This window comes from Oryzias latipes, chromosome 6, assembly GCF_053564925.1.
Source record: "Oryzias latipes strain Hd-rR chromosome 6, Olatipes_Hd-rR_3.1".
Lineage (NCBI taxonomy): Eukaryota > Metazoa > Chordata > Actinopteri > Beloniformes > Adrianichthyidae > Oryzias > Oryzias latipes.
The window spans coordinates 7696170-7718036 of NC_136242.1; the positions used below are offsets into that span (position 1 = coordinate 7696170).

General features: G+C 40.8%; 1 protein-coding gene across 1 annotated transcript in view; it reads left to right on the forward strand.

Moving 5' to 3' along the window:
• grm8b (glutamate receptor, metabotropic 8b) overlaps positions 1-21867 on the forward strand; it is a 110013-nt gene that overhangs the window by 21030 nt on the left and 67116 nt on the right. Inside the window, exon 3 of the mRNA XM_023955550.2 lies at positions 13438-13573. Within this exon, the coding sequence (XP_023811318.1) occupies positions 13438-13573 (136 nt within the window). The remainder of the gene's footprint in view (positions 1-13437; positions 13574-21867) is intronic.

Genomic DNA, 21867 nt, shown 5'->3' on the forward strand with positions numbered 1-21867 from the left:
GAACAAACCATTTTACAGGCTCAAACATTTGTTTCACAAATCAAAGTACTTTAAAAACGTTTTTTTTTCAACAAATAACTTCTGTACAGTACTGTCAAATAATAATTTTAATCATCAATGTGAACAGAAGGCTTCAAATCGCGGAGATTAGCCCTGCCCACCGCGACCCGAGAGTAATTGAATTAAACGGGAGAAAATTTAAAATGATCATGAAAAAAATACAAAGTACAAACGGACAAATAGTGGCTCAGGTGTATTTCAATGCTCTTCAGTCTGAGAAGCTGCAGTGTTTTCTCCTTCTCAAGCCCGCGGTGCAGCTGTGTGTGTTTGTTCGGGAGAAGAACATAGTGATTGACAGTTGGTGTCGCTCTTTTTCTATGGGTTTTAGAGAAACAGGAAATTGCCAGATGATTTGCATGTACGTAATTTGGAAAGCTGATTTACGTACGTGTACATATTAAACTGCAACATTATTGACGCGCAGGTAGAGAAGAAGCGGAGTGACTTTTTTAGCCAATCAGAATGCAGAACACAATGCACGACGCAAATCCGTGAAGTAGCGAAACCGTGAAAAGTAAACCGTGATATAGCAAGGGATCACTGTACCACCAACAGTAACCTTGGAAACGGTGGTCCCAGCTCTTTGCAGGTCATTGACTAGCTCCTTCCATGTAGTTCTGGGATGAGCAGCTCTAGCGTACACTTTTTTTTGTTTTTTTCAAAATCATGCAATGTGATTTCCAGATTGTTTTTAGATGTCTCTCACGGTGAACATGCACCTAAGATGAAAATGTCAGACCTCTCCGTGATTTCTAAGTGGGAGAACTCCTCACTGTGTGTAGCAATGTTTTTTTTCTCAGAATTTATGGCGGGGTTTTAGGGTCTTCAGCTTGTCGATGTTGGCTGAACTGTAAACTGATAATCGAGAGTCCATTTCAATTTTTCCCTGGCAAGATTCTTAATTATTGTAATCTGTGTGTGCAGATGAAGAACAAACACGTTCCAATGTCCCATTCAGGCTAGAACTGCTACTGCTAATGAGACTTGTAATGCATTGTCAGAAGTAAGGGTTTTATCTCCCCCTTTGGTCACTGGCGGGAGCTGTCCTCAGTGTTCCAGCAAAACTACAGTTCCCAGCAACCCCAGCGTGCACTTCCTGGATGCTGCACACCTGACTCTCATTAATTGATCAACCACAGCACTGAGTGAAGTATTGTTTGTGCCACTCTGCCTTCCTTATCAAATGTTGTATTTGGACCTGATCTTCTATTTCTTGATCCTGTATCTGGCTCTGTTTGCCTGCCGCCTGCCCCAACCCCCTCGCCTGTACTTTGAACACCCTGTCTCTCCTCAGATGATCTTATGCCTGTTATTGACCCCTGCCTGCCTGACCCCAATTTAGCTTTAAGGACCTTTGCAATTCGATCCAGTCGTCTGCCTGTTCTTGTGACAAGCATATACCATTTTATTAACTACCTAAACTTTGATTTTTATGAGACGAAGAAGCAGTGTGGTCGTCTTACACACTTTCCATGGATTCCTTTTATTTGGCTGAAGCCTTATTAAAACTGTCTGACTCTAAATTAGTAAAATTTAATTTCAAAAGGCAAAAAAGCAGTAAACAATAAAAACCTCAAAAAGCATGACTTAATTTTAGAGAATGCTAAAAATAAATAGATGCATAGTACTGATTATTAGATAACTTTTATGAAAGTTGCTTGAATATTTACCTGAAAATTGACAACTACATTAATTTTTTCTGTTTGACAGAAACCTGGCTGCAGCAGGAAGATTATGTTAGTATGAATCTCTTCCAAGTAAAATATTAATATTTGATCAATTGGCAGAGGACAAGAGACTTATTGTGCTTTTTCTGCAATGCAGAGAGCCAATCAGCTTCACTGTGCTGCGGATTTGAGACCATTAGAGCCTTTTTGATGATAAAGCTTTTTTAACAACAGCAGTGAGAGGAAAAGCTCCTTCTTTAGCTCTCATTGCTGTTCTGGTATATAAACAAATGTATAGGCAGGCTCAATAAACTATAATTTTCATATTATTTGTCTTTTGGCAAATGCTTCCACTTTGTTTCCTATATTGCATTTATTATCCTAAATCTGTCTAACAAATGTCCATCATTGAAACAGACTGCTCTCACTGTTTGACACTCAATATTCTTTTTTTCTCTAACTTGTCCTGTCCAACAGCTGGGCAGACAGATGAGAGCTGAAGGCCTCTTGTGTTGGACATATTTTACTTTTACAACAGGGGTTATTAATCTTCTGACAAAGCAGAGGTATGTCTGAATAAACCCCTTTTTTAATCGAGGCCAAACTTTATTCATTTTAATTGTTTTTGAAATTCTTTTGTGTTGGACCGGACGGAAAAGGAAAGAAAGGAAGAAGAGAGAAGGATGTTAGAAAAGGGGGGGATAGGAGGGTGATCATAGGAGGGGGGAGGGGGGTAAAACCATGAAGCAGCATAAAGCAACAAGCTACTGCCCCAGGCAGCCATCCACCAGGCCCACGGTTGGTCCAGAAAGGTGCAAGACAGGGGCCAGCCACCCCCGCCCAGGAGGGGGGCACCCCAGGGAGAAGGAGGCCCACAAGTGTTGTTGTAGACATGGCCCGACGAGGCTCGGCCACAGATGGAAAATGGCGTGGCCCATCATCCGGCGGCAAGGACCAGAACCCACTCCACAGGGACACAGACACCCCCGGCTCAGGTGTGATATGATCCCCGGCTTCTGGCCTTGCCAGAAAGCTCAGGGATCCCTCTCCCTGCGTGGGGAGAGCAACGCCGGGCCCAGGGAAACCGGCACCCAGGGGACACGGCCGCCGTTGCCAAGGGCCCCGCACGCCCCACCAGGGATGGGGTAGGGGACAGATGGTCCAAGGTCCCACATTCCTTGCGAAATGACTGTGTGCGTGTGTGTTAGTGAGGGTGTTTGTGCATATGTGTGTGTTTATGTTTTGAATGTATATTTTGAGGGGGGAAGGGTGTGTGTACAAAGGGGGTGCAGTTAAAATTGGCGGGTAGGGCACTAAGGGGACGTCTCCTGATTACTCACAGTGATGTCCCCTCACCCTCCCCACCAAGGGGCCCTAAATGTCTAATGTGCAGTTAAAATTGGTGGGTAGGGTGCTAAAAGGACATCTGCTGCTTGCTGGCAGTGATTTCCAAGCCCCCTCCCTACCAAGGGCCCTACATGTCTAAGGTGCAAATAAAATGGAGAGAGGGGGGGCCCATTCCATACGGCAACCATGGGAGGGGGACCACTGGCAAGTAGCCCCCCCCCCCCCCCCCCCCCAAGGCGCAACGCAGGCTAAACCCCCCACCCCCTCAGCCTAATATGAGATTATATGAGGAAAGGGGTAAGTTGGGGACACTCAATAATTAAATAAAAACTCTGATCATGTTTAAATCCTATGCGAACAAAGCTTTGATCCAGTAATACATGTGACAAATGATACAGCGCTTAGTAAGGCTTCCTGGACCCCATTCTCACAGACCACTCTGTGGTCAAACGTCTTCTACAAAACCAGAAAGCACATACAGTAAGGACTGGTTGAAGGAACCCCCCCTCCAGGACCCTTTGGAGAATGTATAGCCGGTCCGCTGTTCTGAAACCAGGATAAAAACTACACTTGTTCCTGAATCGGTGATTTAACTATCAGTCAAAATCCCATCTCCAGTACCCTGGAATAGACTTTCCCAGAAGGCTAAGGAGTATGAAAAAGATGGCGGACAAAATGGCGGACGGAGAAACAGCAGTGGTGAGTCCAGACGAGAATTCAAGACTGAAACCAAATTCAAGACTGAAACCAAATGCAACCAATGATCTGGACTCACAATCACTGAGTATAGCTGCTGAAATGATCACCTTGATAACCTTAAAGAAGACATACGTAGTCTAAAAGCCGAACTGGAAATGAAGGATGCTCTCCTGTCCAAGTTCATGGATGTCTCCTTCGCTCAGTCTAAGCGGCTAACCTCGCTTAGCGCCGCACTCCAGGACACAGCTCCATGAGACCCGTCCACCTGTGCACACCCTTCTTCATCTTCAACACCCAGGCAAAGATCCCTGGATGAAGAAGTGGTTGTCCGAAGGCCCAGAAAGAGATCTGATGAGACCCGGAGACCTCCTGTCCTGAGTCTTTCCAACCGCTTCTTTGGTCTGGCTGCGGACTCTCCCGCTCCTTCTGCAGCGGTCACAGCGGCACAGACTCCACCGGACTTGGGCTCCACCGTCGATTTCCCCTCTCTTCAGAGAGACGCCACGGTGATCCCGAAGGAGGACGGACGCATCGCGGCTTGCAGAAACTTGGATCGGGCCCCGAGGATCACCGCTAAAGCCCCATCATCAGGATCAGATGAGCGGCTGCTAGATGGACCAGGTGAGGTTCACTGTCGTCACGCCTGTCAGCTCTGCACCTGCGCCCGCGTCTCCTCCTCCACTGTTTACCCCGACAACGGCGATAATCCGGGACTCCATAAAACGGAAGATCCGCTTCTTTAGTCACACACTGTTTTCCGGGCCGCCATGGTTCTGGAGAAACTCTCAGACCTGCTGCGTTCTCTCCCTTCCACAGTCAGGAGGATGATTTAACACATGGGTTTTAACGACACATCTTATCAGGAGTCTGAAACAACTAAAAATGCGTTCATCAGACTTTCTAACTTTTTAAACTCATTTCCATTGACTGTTTTTATTTCGGGACCCCTCCCCTTCCTGTCCCGCGGCCATGGCTGCTTCAGCAGGCTGCTGAGTCTGAGTACCTGGCTCCAGTCTGCTTCCAGCCTAAAAAGATTTGTTTTTATTGACAATTTTAATCTTTTCTGTAACAGAAGCTCATTTTATAAAACTGATGGGATTCACCCCAGTCCACTGGGCAGCAATATTTTAGCTGCAAACATCAGACACTCTGTCCAGACATCACCGGCCCCCATCATACCCACACCAGTCCAGACCTCCTCTTCATCTGTCCAGACATCGGTCTGTGGAAGTGACTGACTGGATTTGGTATCTTCCCCCCACTTACCCCAAGAAACTGCTTCAACCATCAACAGTGCTTTCTTGCCATGACCTGCTGTCCCCCCAGTATATCTCATTAAGACTATTATTACAGCCAGGTCCTCTATGAGGGGACGTGCTGGGAGAAAAGCAAACATTAACTGGCTTCGTCCACTAAAGGAAGCACCAAAACCTGAGGAAGCAGCTTCTACAACCACTCCACCCCCCTCTTTTAACATGGCACTTTTTAACATTCGATCTTTGTCTAACAAAACTTTTATTATAAATGATTTTATCCAAGATAATAATATTGATGGTCTCTTTTTAACAGAAACATGGCTGAGCACGGATGCATCTACTGTTCTCACAGAGGCCTCTCCACCCAATTTTAGCTTTGTTTTTTCAACCAGGGAGGGGCAAAAAGGGTTGGGGTACTGCATCTATAATGTCCAACTCCTTTGCAGTAAAGCAGATGTCATTAGATGAGTACCCCAGCTTTAAACATCACGCCTTTGTTTTTAACAGCCCTCCAGTTTTATGCATCACAGTGTACAGACCAAACCAAGCTCTGTTTTCATTGAGGAGTTTTCTGAGTTCTTAGCATCTGTCCACACTTCCTTTGATATGATTTTAATAACTGGTGGTTTTAACCTGCATATAGACAGGAAGTTGGACTATTGCACCACTCAGTTCTTGGACTTGCACGCTTCTCTTGATTTTAAACAACACGTCATGCAGCCGACTCACAACAGGGGCCACACTCTTGACGTTGTCATAAGTCATGGTTTACCTACCAGTGTGTCCACTGTTGTGGACCTGGCTGTATCTGACCATTACTTTGTGCTTTTTAACATCACTGGTTTTTTAAAACAAGAGACCTCTGTGAGAACGGTGAAGAAACGCTACTTGACTCCAGAAGTGGTTGAAAAGTTTATTATATCTGTTCGCTCCTACTCTCCACCTGTCTTACCAGCCCCCTGTGATCTACTTGTTGAAAGTTTTGACAGTAAATTAAAATCCAGTCTTGACTCTGTTGCTCCACTAAAATCTAAAGAGATAAGAATCAAACCCACAGCCCCTTGGAGAACTGAGGAAATTAAACAATTGAAGAGACGTTGTAGATCTGCCGAAAGACTTTGGAGAAAACACAAACTTGAAATAAACTATAAAATATATCAAAACCAACTAAAACTATATAATCAAACAGTAAAACAGACTAGAAATTCATATTTTGTGAACATCATTTCTTTAAATAAAAATAACCCCAAAGTCCTTTTCACTACAATTGAGTCTTTGATCAACTCAAATGTGAACAAAAACACAATGCCAGCCTCCGCCTCATTGTTTGAGGACTTTGCAGACCACTTCAGGAGCAAGATCGATTCTGTCAGATCTGACATCATAAAAGGACAGAAAAGCCTTTTTATTGGTAATGATGGCTTGATTTTACCTGAGGAAGCACTGGACAGTTTTGATCTGGTTGAAGATGCAACATTTGGTCGAGTTTTCTCCCAAGTCAATCCAACGACCTGTTTTTTAGATCCCATCCCTACATCACTTTTTTAATCCTTTTCCGCGTCTTATGAGATTGAGATTTTAAATATCGTGAACTCCTCTCTACAGAAGGGTACTATTACTCATGAAAACTAATTTAGACCCTTTAGTTTTTAATAACTACAGACCTGTGTCCAACTTGCCATTTTTAAGTAAGATTTTAGAAAAACTTGTTTTTATTCAGCTGAATGAGTTTCTCTTACAAAAAACATTGTTGAGATAAAGCAGTCTGTCTTTAGAACGAACCACAGTACTGAGACAGCCTTGTTAAAAATAATTAATGATGTCATGTGTGCCTTGGATTCAGGTCAGATCTCAGAACTAGTTCTGTTAGATCTAAGTGCAGCTTTTGATACTGTTGATCACCTGATCCTTGTAAACACTCTTAAAAGTCTTGGCCTTTCAGAGACTTTTCTCAAGTGGTTCTAATCGTATCTCATGGAGAGAAACTTTATGGTTAGCATGGACACAAACTTTTCTGGGGTCCATGAAATTAATTGTGGTGTGCCTCAAGGTTCCATCTTTGGCCCCTTGCTTTTTAACATTTACATGATTCCTCTGGGGAATGTCATCAGAAGCCATAAAATCAGTTTTCATAGCTATGCTGATGATACCCAGCTGTACATAGCTATGTCTCCTGATGACACAAGACCAATAGAAGCACTTTTAACCGTAATTTAGATGTGAAATTATGGTTGGCAAATAATTTTCTGCAGCTTAACCAGGAAAAAACTGAAATTTTAGCTATTGGTCCTGTAGCTAAGAGAGATAAACAGTTTCTGAAGCTACAGGAACTTTCATTAAGTCATTCAGAAACAGTCAGAAACCTGGGTGTTATCTTCGACTCTAAGATAACTTTTATCCCTCATATAAAACAGGAGGTTAAAACTGGTTTTTATCATCTCAGAAATCTTTCTAGGGTCTGCCCACTGCTCTCTCTTGCTAATATGGAGATGCTAATGCATGCTTTTATCATGAGTAAAATGGATTATTGTAATGCCCTGCTTGCTGGACTTCCAAATTTTTTTAATTTTTGTGCTTGTTTATTTTAATCATCATGCTTATTTTTATATCTTGTTGTGTTTTAATGTAAAGCACCTTGTGTTATCTTTTTAAATGAAAAGTGCTTTATAAATAAAGTTTTGAATTGATTTGATTTGGATGATCCCTCAGTATTGGAACACACTCTCCTGTATCTCTTCCTAAAAGGGGACCCACAACCCAAGTCTGCCAATCAATTTGTTCTATCACAGACTTCCACGCAATGCTGCAGAGACGTGTCTACCAAGACAGTCCCCACACCCAGAGACTTTAGGTACTCGGGGTGAACGTCATCCATACCTGGCACCTTGCCACTGAGGAGCTCTTCAAGTACCTCAGTGACTTCAGCCTGGATGTTTGACAGGATGGTTCGCAGCCTCTTTGGCACCAAACTCCTCCCAGGAGAGAGTTTTTGCCTTCACGACAGTCCGGGTCGCAGTTCGTTTAGACCTGTCAACTTCCCACGAGTCCAACAAGCCAACTAGGCTCAGTGGGACTTCTTTTTCAGCTTGATTGCATTCTTTACTTCAGCGATTGCCACTAAGAGAGGCACAAACATTGGACAACAGAGGGAGAAACAAAAAATCTAAATCAAATAGAATACTTGTTGTTTCTACCTTTAACCAGCATTAATTCTTAAAGGTTCGTTAATTTGATCAACTCACTAAACCAAACAGTTGCTGATGATCATCAATGTCACACCCATGCATGAACCAAAACAGAAAGTTGTGCAGGCTGTGTTTGTAATAATGGCAAAAATGGTAAATGTTGTATACTGGTAAATGTAGGCGCTTTTCTACCTTCTTCAAGGCCCAAATTGCTTTACAGTCACAGACCCATTCACACAGTCACACACACATTCACACGCTGGTGGCGGCTCCGCTGCCGAACACTGACGCCAAGCTCCCACCAGAGGCAAAGTGGGGTTCAGTATCTTGCCCAAGGACACTTTGACACATGGCAAGAAAGGTGGGAATCGAACTTGCAATATTCCGATCAGAGGTCGACCGCCCTACCACTGTTTTGCACATAAGGTTTTTATAACAAAACAAGTGCAAAAAAAAATCACTGGCATGTAGATACAGGAACAGCTAAGTTAAATTTGGACATTATCATTAGGGAGTTGATATGTTGTTATGAGAGTCATAATCTCAATAGTGGGAAGTGTCCTAAAACCAGTGACATGCAGTCACCATCCGCCCCCACAAAATACAGTTTAAAACAAAAATTTATATTTAAAAATTCAAATAGTAATTTGTGGATATGTCTATTCGGTGATTACCTTTTTCTGTGTGGGTTTTCAACGTTTCTATCTTATAAAGCAAAGGTAACGAAGAGAAAGCAGCATTCGTACACGAAACAAATAAAAAGATAACATAAAAGGCGCAACAAAGAAGTTGTGAGGGAATTAGTCTCGGAGTTTAAACAAATCCTGTAAATTACAATTTTTCGGGGTATTTTTGTTTTTCATGCGTTGTAGGGATTTTGATTATAATTTAATGTAATTCAATATGCCGTTGATGTGGTGTTTCACTATGGAAGCAATTCTGTAGCATTAATAAAAAGCAAAGTCAAAACCAGAAATGCTTTTTCATTTTCAAAATGAAGCTGCATTTTTTGACTCAAAAATAAAATGAAAAAGCAGTCCACCAAAATGCTTTTTCTTTTCCTTCCTCAACACAGCTTATTCTGTCACTTAATTAAAATGATAAAGAAAATGGTATTTGACATTTCATTTTAAAAAAGGTCCATGGTAAATGTGTAGCAAAATTCATTTAGAAATGTCTAATTTGACAATTAAAATGGATTAACAGAAATGCTTTTTAATTTTCAAAATGAAGCTGCATTTTTTGACTCAAAATTAAAAAGAAAAAGCAATACTTCAAAATGCTTTATCATTTCCTTCCTCAACACTGCTTATTCTGTCACTTAATTAAAATGATAAAGAAAATGGTATTTGACATTTCATTTTAAAAAAGGTCCATGGTAAATGTGTAGCAAAATTCATTTAGAAATGTCTAATTTGACAATTAAAATGGATTAACAGAAATACTTTTTAATTTTCAAAATGAAGCTGCATCAAATGCCTCAAAATTCACATGGAAAAGCAATATTTCAAAATGCTTTTTCATTTTATACTTAAAACCGCTTATTCTGTGTCATAATTAAAACGAAAATGCAAAGAGGGGATTGCATTTGCATTTTAACATCCACCCTGCAAAACTTGGAGCAATATTCATTTAGAAAAAGCATTAGCAGAGGGGAGGCGGGGTGATGACGTCACTGCTTTCTCCGTGTGTCCGGCAGCTGTCGCTGAGAGACCTGGTATGTCTGTGTTGCATTAAGATCACCTAAAACCGGGTCCTGTTCACAAACCGCTGGACCTGGACTGCTCAAACCTGGATTTCTGGATCTTAATGCGAAAAATGCAGCAGAATGTTCCTTTAGCTCCCTCGTGAATCAGAAGCTGTGAATCGCAACCAAACTTCTTCAGCGTCATCTGACCGCACGGATTAAAAAACATATGATCGAGTAGAGCAGGCCCTTAATAATAATATTGACAGTAATAAAAGCACATTATGAAGATAGTCTCCTGCAGCTTCGCGCTGAGTGAGTGTTTTTGGTCCAACCAGCAACGTTTAGTACGGTAAAATCTGCTATCTGTTGATGGGGCTCCAGATGTCATCAAACAGCAAATTCAGCGCGAAGCTGCAAATAAATGTGTAAATATGTGGAAATTACATGAGTCTTTATTTTGTTCTGGACACTACTGGAAACACAAATTCATTTGATGGTTTCTCAGATCGCAGCAGCATTTCCGCCTTCAGCGATCATCGGGAGCTTCGCGCTCCGCTCTGCGAAGGCAGCTGGCGGTCCGCAGAAAAAATCTTGTCCGCGGTGCGTCAGGAGGAGGACCGCAGAAGGCGGACATGCTGCTATGTAGTCCTGAGAAGCTGTGTAAACTCATCAAAAGTTCACAACCAACTCAAAGCCGTCTTCTCTGCCGCTAACACAGTCTGCTCCTGGTGCGTGTGTGTGCGTCAGTCAGCAGCCGGACACACGGAGAAAGCAGTGACGTCATCGCCCCGCCTCCCCTCTGCTAATGCTTTTTCTAAATGAATATTGCTCCAAGTTTTGCAGGGTGGATTTGAAATTGCAAATGCAATCCCCTCTTTGCATTTTCGTTTTAATTATGACACAGAATAAGCGGTTTTAAGTATAAAATGAAAAAGCATTTTGAAATATTGCTTTTTCATTTGAATTTTGAGGCATTTGATGCAGCTACATTTTGAAAATTAAAAAGCATTTCTGTTAATCCATTTTAATTGTCAAATAAGACATTTCTAAATGAATTTTGCTACACATTTACCAGGGACCTTTCTTAAAATGAAATGTCAAATACCATTTTCTTTATCATTTTAATTAAGTGACAGAAAAAGCTGTGTTGAGGAAGGAAATGATAAAGCATTTTGAAGTATTGCTTTTTCTTTTTAATTTTGAGTCAAAAAATGCAGCTTCATTTTGAAAATTAAAAAGCATTTCTATCAATCCATTTTAAATGTCAAATTAAACATTTCTAAATGAATTATGCTACACATTTACCATGGAACGTCTTGAAAATGAAATGTCAAATACCATTTTAATTTTAATTTTAATTAAGTGACAGAATAAGCTGTGTTGAGGAAGGAAATGGAAAAGCATTTTGGTGGATTGCTTTTTCATTTTCTTTTTTAGTCAAAAAATGCAGCTTCATTTTGAAAATGAAAAAGCATTTCCCGTTTTGACTTTGCTTTTTATTAATGCTACAAAATCGCTTCCATATTTCACTTTTATGTATTAGCAGTTGTAAAATAAATAAAAATTTTGTAACACAGATCAATGCCTTAAATACAAAGTTTATTTATCACTGATGTATTTTTTAGTTTCAATGGCATTCCAATTTGAATGGTCAAATGAGAAGTCCAGAAGAGTTTAACATGGATATTCAAAAAACAAGTGTTCAACAGTTTTTATTTTTTATTTTTGATTTGAAATGGTTTATTTCAAGCAATCAAATAGAAATAATACACAAAAACAATACAATCATCAGTTATACATTCATACAATAACTAATCAAACTTAGGATAATTAGACATATTAATAAATATTGCTTGAAAGGGAGTGGAAGGCAGCGAACATATATAATCCCACCCCTTTTCTACCGTAACCATTTAATTACATGATTTATCATTATCTGGTTCCTAGCTTTTATAAGACAGGATTAAGAATCTTGAAGTATCAATAAAGCACATGACAAAGAAAATTACTTAAATTATTTAAAAAAAAAAAACTTTTAGAAATCAACATGACAATGAAGTATCCAAATATATGCAAATTATGTTACTTATAAAAGTCATTGATATGATTAAAAAATAATACCAGTAAAATAGACATAACACTGTTTCAGAAATGTTCATAGCAAAATTTGATCATGTATCAAAAGTTACAAATATGTGCAAAATTATGTTACATTTGGAAAAATCATAAATAAACATCAATTTTTTGGGAGCAAGTGAAGTAGTATCATTAAAAGTCAATCAATTATGTAATCCCTTTAGACGTGAGAAATGATTGCACTTGGTGTTCCAGAGACTTTCCACCGTTCTCCGTTTCAGAACTGTTAGCGCTATTAGCATTAACATTAGTAATGCTAACTCCAGATGCATTTAGCTGAGGTTTGATCGGTACTCCAGTGAGAATGACATTGTTCATCCTTACTTGTTGTTCCACATCGTCCAGTCTTTTCTCCAGAATGTTGACCCAGTTATCTCGTTGCTCGTTTTGAGCTCTGAATCTTCGGAAGTCCTCCATCAGCTACAAAAGCCTAGCTAGCTTAGCTGTCACTTGCTCCATAAAGGGATACAACGCAGCTTGGATGTAATCTAGAGTCTTTTTAAGGTCTTCGCAGTCATGATTTTTCTTAGGGGCCATGGTCAGCTCTCTTTTTTTTTGGTGAAAATCAACTTTTTAAGTCATTTGAAGATAGTTATATAGCCGCAGTGAGCCACACGCGTCCGTGCTGTAACCGTGAACCGGAAGTCTTATCCAGTTTCAGCATCATTTTCACAGACAACACTAAAGGGTTTTTATCAAAATTCAAATGTTTGTGTAAGAAGTTGGATAAATCTCATTCATGTTACCAATGAAATGATAAATAAGCTCTTCTGAAGGGTTCATATTTTTGTAAATCTGATCGAAGACGCCAGTGCCTCACCAGTCAGGAACCTCACCGCACATCACTGCCTGAAACATTCATAAGTCCTCTGACCTCTGTGTCATGGACCCAAAATAAATATTAATTAATAATCCCTGTGGTAGTGTGAAAGCAGCAAGCATGGCAACCAGGAAACTCGGGTTTGCTTCCCAGGGTGTGCAATGAGCCAAAATCCAGACTGTGTCTGTAAGCAAGCCTATCTGGGTCTCCCTATGCCTTGAAAATACGGGGTTGTTTCAGGAAGGGCATGAGGAATAAAAAGACTGTCTGCCAAACCACCTGTGTGAATCAGTGGGAGCTGATTTGCTGTGGCGACCCCTTACAGGATGTGCTGAAAGGTGAACACCACAAAAATAGAATAAAGAAAGATAATCAATTATTCCAACAGATGTGCTTGTTTTTTTGAAATGCGGAGCTACAGAAGATCTTCACTAATGATTTACGAAATATCAGCTGTTCCAACAGTAGGGTCTTTGTTTGAATGATAAACTGAACTTAGTCTCAAGCTTGTAGCTAAATTATTAAAAATTTTCTTGCCCTCTTCAGTCATCCATCTCTCCTCTTTTTCATCGGTCAGGTTCGGTTTGCATTGCTCAGTCTCTGAAGATTCCTCGGGAGCCAAGACTTCAAGAATTTGACAGGATTATCATTCGTCTGCTGGAGACTCCCAATGCTCGTGCTGTTATAATGTTTACCAATGAGGACGATATCAGGTAAAAAAAAAAACAAAAAAAAAAAACTATTGCCTTAAATATGTACTTGAAAAAAGAAAAAAATCTGGCTTTTACTGTATGAGTCCATGGAAAAGAGAAAACCCATAACATTAGTAAACTGTAGTTTCATCTTGTACTAATGTCTAGTTTTTGACTTTATTCAGAAACCCAGGACAATACTAATTTGATTTATTAATCTGATAAAATATCTGAAAGGAAAGATGAAACCGTGTCAAGAGAAAAAGTTTGATTTTTATTTTGAAAAAATATTGCATTGTGCAGAGAACAAAATCAATAGATAATATAAAATGCAATATAAAGTTAAAAACACTTTTGAATCCATGGAAGTAAAAATTCAAGAACAAAATGGTGTAATTGGGTATCTTCAGTAAGCACCAATGTCCTATTGCTGCTGAGATCCCGTGTTAAACTTTTACTTTACTAATTGACATCTTACTCACTTTTTATTAAACAAAACACTGTTTTTCACATGTTGATGATCAGAGAATGCAGTCTCATGTGAAAGGATCAGTGCGCTTTAGCTGAATGTTGTTAAACACCCTATGTGTATTTTTTATTGTTAACCTTACCATCCTGTCTCGTATGAAACACTCATGATATTCACTAAATTGTTCTCCCTTGTTGTCGCATCGCACAAAAGACACAAAGCTATTAAAAAAATGACTGTGATACTCTACCTACCATATCTAAGAGCCTCCAGCAACTTTTGAGCATGCTAAAAGGTTTGCTTGAAAGAGGAGTACATCTATTCTACTATTAACTGCTCTGCACAGGTCCTGAATGTGGGTTGATTACTCAAAAATTGTATTCAAGTAAAAGGCAAAGGGAGCCCTTTCACACTAATCCCAAGCAGAAGCATGAGTGTGTTTAGCTCTAGTTTTATTTCAAAGATAAATGTGGATGCTTCACAAATATCTTTCAAAAAATGTTGTATTTTAGTACAAAAAACATTAGAAAATATGAATTTAAGCGGCCTCTGATCATACTTCCAGTGAACTCATGGAGTAATCGCTAGCATAGCAGAACTGCTCTCCCAACGTTTATCCCAAGTAAGACTTGTTTATTCACTCATACTATAACATAAGTTGTGATCAAATGGAATAAGATACTCACCGGCCCATAAATAGATGTGTGAAAATACCCAAAGCTCAAGAAGAAGCGCTTTGACTGGTAAGGCTAACTCTAAACAGGACCAAGCTACCAACAACAGTAAAGAAAGAGCGGACCAGGAACTTACTACGTAATTACTGCATTAAAAGAGCTAAAAGCGGATCTCTATGGGGACAATGAAAGACTAGAACGTGACATTCTCCAACTATGACAAAAAATGAATGGCAAACTAGACGACATCCCAACCAAATGCAGAGTTTGTCACAACAGCTGGATGAAGCTGAGTCCCACGTCGAACAGGTAGAGAGCTTGGTGGAGAAGGCAACCGAGGCAATCAGCACATGTCTGGATCATCAGCGATCACTCCAGCTTAAACTAACTGACTTGGAATTGCGATCTCGCAGAAACAGCATACAGGTCTTCGGGTTAGGAGAAGCAGAAGAGAGTGACTCAGTGTCGCATTTTATGGAAAAATTCCTGAGGAGCCACTGCATCTACCGGAGGACCTGGACTTAAAAATCCAACGTGAATAAAGATCCTTAACTAGCAGACCCCTCCCAGGCCAATCATTGTGAACTTTGTGGAATACTCAACCAAGGATATTATCCTGAAAGAAGTTTGGAAGAAAGGCAAACTACAAGAAGGCTCCAGATTAGTTTACTTTCACCCTGACTACCCTGCAGAGATGGTTAAAAAAATGCAAAGAATACAACGCTATCAAGAAAATACTCAAAAACAAAGACATATGTTTCCAAACACTGTGTACCAATATGAGGGTCCACTTGGAATCTGGTGCATGCGTCAGATACGCCACAGAAGTCTACAATGACTCAAAGTGGCACAGATTTCAGATTGAGGAATCAACTCCAACCGCAGATGGGTCCAGCACCCAGACACGACTTCAGGCTCTGCCGGGCTGGCAGTCGTCAGTCAACCACGGCCTAGCAGTGACACAGTGAGCGAAAGCCAAGCTACAAGAAACCCAGTTGCAATCCAGTAGACATATCTAGTATATCTGCCGTCTTTATCACCAACCTCAGAAATAAATTAAAAGTTGTTGAATTGGAAATTAGAGTGATTACACCTCTCTATGTACTGTTGACACAGCTGCTGTAAAATGAAAAAGTATAAAAGTATACCAAACCTTTTAAATGTATCATGTGCTTTGACATATGTTTCCCCCTCAAGAGAGCTATTTGCTTCCTGTCTTTTTGGATTTTTGAAGTCATACATTTTTTGCCATTTTTCCACCAACAGAAAGTTCCGTGACCCCAAAAGATGCAAAAAGAACAAAAAACATAAATAGAAAGAACCTTAATTGCAATAGAAACTCCAACTCCACTGCTTTGACCCTGTTGAAGGGTCGACAGTATAACCTCCCCTATTGGAAGGGCCCGAAAAAGGATAGCTAGAGTGGGGCAAAAACGTATTTAGTCAGCCACCAATTGCGCAAGTTCGCCCACGTAACCCTTGTGCTATCCTAGGCACTTTAACATTGGGAGTTGGGTCATCTAGACCCACAAGACAGTGCTCTGAACCTTTTTTCTTGAATGATTTGTGATCTTCACTGGTGTCCATGGATTACATGAAATCTTTCCACCTTTATCCACCTTTGTCATGTAGGGAGAACACGTCAATGTTAGGGTGTGGTCATCTAACATAGCACAAGGGTTTAAAAAGTGAGAGAGGCCTGTCATTTTCATCATAGGTAGACCTCAACTATGAGAGACAGTATGAGAAAAAATATCCAAAAATCAAATTGTCTGATTTTTTAAAGAATTTATTTGTAAATTATGGTGGAAGATAGGTATTTGGTTAATGGCAAGAGTTCAACTCAATACTTTGTTATATACCCTTTGTCGGCAATGACCCCAGTCAAACGTTTCCTGTAAGTCTTCACAAGGTTTTCACAAACTGTTGCTGCTATTTTGGTCCATTCCTCCATGCAGATCTCATCTAGAGCAGTGATGTTTTGGAGCTGCCGCTGGGCAACACAGAATCAACTCACTACAAAGATTTTCTATGGAGTTGAGATCTGGAGACTGGCTAGGCCACTCCAGGACCTTAAATTTCTTCTTACAAAGCCCTTCATTGTTACTCGAGCAGTTTGTTTGGGATCGTTGTCATGCTGAAAGACCCAGCCTCCCAAAAAACAGCTGAAAAACAGCCCCAAAGCATGATGTTTCCACCCCCATGCTTTACAGTAGATATGGTGTTGTTACGAAAGGGAATGAGGGAAGCACCCAGGCGCAGAGAGGAGGAGGAAGCAGGAGGTTCCAGGCAAAAGGGATCTTTAGTGACTAAAACAAAACTAGACAAAATACCACTGCAGCATCCAGGCAAACTCGAAACTTGAATTACAATGACACAGGAACTCGAGAACAAGCTAGAACCAGGGAAACATCAACTTATGGAGCAGCACAGAAGGAAGGGAAAGACAGCACTTAAATACATTCAGAACAGACGAGACACGGGTGGAAACAATGAGGGCAGATCGGGACCAAAAGTAAAACATGAAACAACAACATAACAGGATGACTTTCAAAATAAAACAGCAAACTGAACTCAAAACAAGACACACTAGAACACAAAAGCAAAGAAACTAAAACCGTGACAGGTGTTCTTTGGATGCCACATTTTTTCTCCTCCAAACACAATGAGTAGATTTTTTACCAAAAAGTTCCATTTTGGTTTCATCTGATCATAGGACATTCTCCCAATCCTCTTCTGGATCATCTAAATGCTCTCTAGCAGACTGTCGGGCCTGCACATGTACTGGCTTTAGCAGGGGGACACGTCTGGCCATGCAGGATTAGAGTCCCTGGTGGTGTAGTGTGTTACTGATGGTAGTTTGTTAGTTTGGTCCCAGCTCTCTGCAGGTCATTCACCAGGTCCCCCGTGTGGTTCTGGGACTTTTGCTCACTGTTCTGTGATAATTTTGACCCCACGGGGTGAGATCTTGGGGGGAGCCCCAGATGGAGGGAGATTCTCAGTGGTCTTGTATGTCTTTCATTTCCCAATAATTGTTCCCAGCGTTGATTTCTTCACACCAAGCTGCTTACCTGTTCCAGCTGTGCAGGAGCTGGACTTCTGCAAAAGCTGAAACTCAAACACATACATTACATACATACAAAACAAGCAGACACGACCAGGGGTCATAACAAACAGAATATACTGGTAATAAAAAAGGATATAACGTGATGCAAGTTGAGCCTTCACAGTAGCAGAAAAAGAAATCAAGCATCACCTTTCAACTTTAGATCTTAAGTACCTTTCCTTGGAACAATTCAGAATGATAGTTTGATAAGAAAAAGAATTGGATATTGTAATTGAAAGATTTAAATCAAACAAATGTCCAGGCAGTGAGGGGTTTACAAATGAATGGTATAAAATATTTAAGGAAGAACTTGCCTCATTGACATTGGAGTTTTTTAACTGGACCTTTAATAAAGCTGAAATACCACTATCATAGTCAGAGGCCATAATAACTGTTCTCCCAAAAGCAGAAAAAAATAAAGATTATTGTGAAGTCTACCGACCAATTTCTGTTTTGAACATAACTTACAAACTATTAACCTCAAAAATTTGTAAAGTAATGGAACCATATCTGCAAGACCTGATACATGAAGATCAAACAGCATTTAATAAAGGTCGACAAACACACGATAGCTTTAGATTAACTTTACTTATTATAGAACCATCAAGGAGACAAAAGCTCAAACTAGCTTTAGTTAGTCTAGATGTGCAAAAGACCTTAATCAGGTAAATTGGACCTTTCTGTGCAGAGTTCTTGAAAGGCTAGGAATCAATAAGCTTTATATAGCAGGTTTATATAGTAGACCAACAGCCATAAAAAAATCAGTGGCCACCTCACCAATAGCTTTTTAACTGTGCAAAATAAGAAACTTGAAGGAATCACTACAGGAAAGACTGAACATAAAATTGGGCTTTTTCCTAATGACATCATGATTTATCTACATAGATTCAACTCTTCTTAAGATCATGGCTATGCTGAAAATACTGTATATAGCCAGCTATCGTTCGGGTTATCATCTCAATATTTCCAAAACCCAGAGCCTGATTATACATTTCTTTTGAAGTACTTTAATTAGACGAAGTTACAAATTTAAATGGGATGGACAAAAGATCAAATATTTAGCTCCAGATGGTGAAGCCTGTTGGAAACAGATTGAGTTGAATTTAGGACATTCTCCATCTCAAACACAATTGGGAAAAATAACTAAGTAGCTGCTGAGTGGAAAACAGACTGGTAATCTGGAATTGAGTTGTCAAAAAATTTTAACTGAAAAATGATATCAAACCTTTTTTTTTTTTTACTTTTTAACGCTTAAAAAACATTTACTAGGTCTTCTGATTGATACATTACCAAGGGGGTTCCTCACCATTACATTAAAGCCAAACAAACCCAGATACACCCAAACAAAATAAACCAGCCACTATATCCTATCACTATGTCCTTTTTCCCGCGACAAAACGAACCCGCTGAAAAAAAAAAAAAAAAAAGAGTCCCTCAGTCAATAGTTCTCGGTCCGCTCCTGATATGATGCAAATGAAAAATATTTGAATAATCCGTTTGAAAAAAAGTTCCTCAGAAAAAACAAAAATGAAGTCTCAATCTTCGCATGGTACCATGACTTACAAAAAAAATATGTACATCCAAAAAAAATGAATATTAAGGGTCGGTCTCACCGCTTCCAAGCGTAATCCGAAAAGCGCTCCTTCGAGTGCGCCCCGCATGTCCAAAACGCCGCTTTCCGGGACCCGGTCCTCCCGCAACAGCTCTGCCAAGATGAAGATTAGGATTAAGGTTCTCCCACTATTCTTCCAATACTGGTAGATGAATGAAGAGATGAAAAATTGTGGCTTCAGACTTTCGGCGTCTGGCACCGCCACGCCCCTCTCCTTCAGCGTCTACCGCTCCTCTTTTCAAATCCCCTTTGGTTTCCGCCTCTAATGATTGTTTACCCAGTCAAAAAGTCCCATAGTCAATGACCCCATTAATTATATTCATAGGCAGTGTACACAGGATTTGTTGCTATAATTCCCACATTTTCTTTTCATATGCATTTTCCCTTGAGCAATCAGTTTCTTTTCTCCTTATATTTTACATTTTCTCATTATTCATTCATTGTACTTTACATTCATTGTGGCGGTGTCACATACCCCCCCCCCAGCCTTGGGTGAGAGAGGCTGCACACCATAATAGGGTTTCATATTTCCCACATGGACAGTATCCTCTTTTTTATTCTGGTCTTTCCACTGCACCACATATGTAATGGGTCCTACTTGTCTCAACACCGTAGCTGGTCCTGACCATTTAGGAGCTTAGCTGAGAATTTTCTGATGCTTTAGATAGGGGATGAGACCGTACCCAGACCAAATTCCCCGGTAGAAGCTGTACACCTCTTCTACGAGCATTATAATACTTGGCTTGTCTGGCCTGTCGCACTCCCACTCTCTTTTGCACTTGTTCAATCATTTCTGTCTATCTTTTCATGAGTTTGTTATGAGGTTGATGAGGGGAAGGTGACACGCCTATAAGACGTTCAAGGGGCCCTTTCAACCCTCCACCCAACATAAGTTCGGCTGGTGACCGGCCCGTGGTTTCGTGTTGGGCCGCGTATCGCATGGTATCGTGTTGGACCGCGAATCGAAATTCTCTAATCCACAAGTCCCAGTTTTTATGTTCAGAACCAACGTAAGACGCTATCATCGTCTTTATAGTTCGGTTGGACCTTTCTGTAAGATTAGCTTGTGGATGGTAACTGGTAGTGAAGCGCTGGATCACTCCCCATGTTTTACAAAGGTTCAGCATCTCTTGGCTAGTGAACTGTGGACCTTTGTCAGACACAATCTCTCTAGGAACCCCATACCGCGTAAAGATGTTATCTCTCAGGAAAGTTACGATGCGGTGTGCTTTACTGTCTTTAAGGGGAAATAACTCCACCCATTTCGTGAAGTAATCCACCAAGACCACCAAGTAAACATTCCCCTTCTTGCTCCTGGGGAGAGGCCCTAGTAGATCGATCCCAACTTCTCCGATGTAGCTTCGGCCACAGTTGACTGCATAAAACCTGCAGGCTTCTGATTCTCTGCCTTGTGAGTTTGACACGTATGGCAGACTTTGACGTGGTTCCAGACATCTTTCCTCACTGATGGCCACCAGGCTACTTCCAGCACTCTCAAAAGGGTCTTGAGACTTCATAGATGCCCACCCAGGGGATGATCATGGAAGTATTTCAGGAAAACAGGGATTAGGCTGGATGGTACAACCAACTGAAATTTATCACCATCATCTTTTACTGGAGACCGACGGTAGAGCAGACCCTGCAGTACCACAAAACTTATTCGGTCTGATCTCACATTACTGGGATTGGTGCTGACCCCTGAATTATACTAGAGAGGGACGAGTCTCTTTGTTGTGCCTCTTTGATTTCTACGAAAGAGCATTGTAGATCTGCAGAACATGGATGGGCCTTGTAAGCTGCACAAGTAGCTACGTCTGAAGGTGAAATCATAGCTCTTGAGAGGGCATCAGGCACCATATTATGCAAACCCTTTCGATACTGCACTTTTAATTGAAATCGTTGCAACTGTAGGGTCCAACGAGTCAGTCTAGACGAGGTCTTGGGGCCCATGTAAGAGCAGCATGATCTGTGAACACAGTGAATTCTGCTCCTTCCAAATAATGCTGCCACTTTTCAACAGCCCACACCACCGCCAGACATTCCTTTTCAGATGTTGAGTAATTATGTTCTGCCCCTTTAAGCCTTCTAGAGGCATATTACCCTTTCTCGCTCGCTGGTCATCTGTGCCAACACTGCGCCCAACCCCAGGTCACTGGCGTCAGTGTGCACCTCGAAAGGCAAAGAAAGGTCAGGCTGTACTAATATGGGAGCTTTGGCGAGAGCCTGTTTCAGCTGATTAAAGCTCCTCCGGCATTCTTCCGTCCATCTCCAGTCTACACTTTTCTTCCTTAAATGGTTCAGGGAAGCGGCAAGGTCTGCAAACTGGGGAATAAATTTGTGGTACCAGCCCACCAAACCCAGGAACCGCTGGAGAGATGGTACATTTGTCGGCTCTGGATAGGACATAACAGCCCGAGACTTATCAGGATCGACCTGCACCCCGGCTCCAGAGAC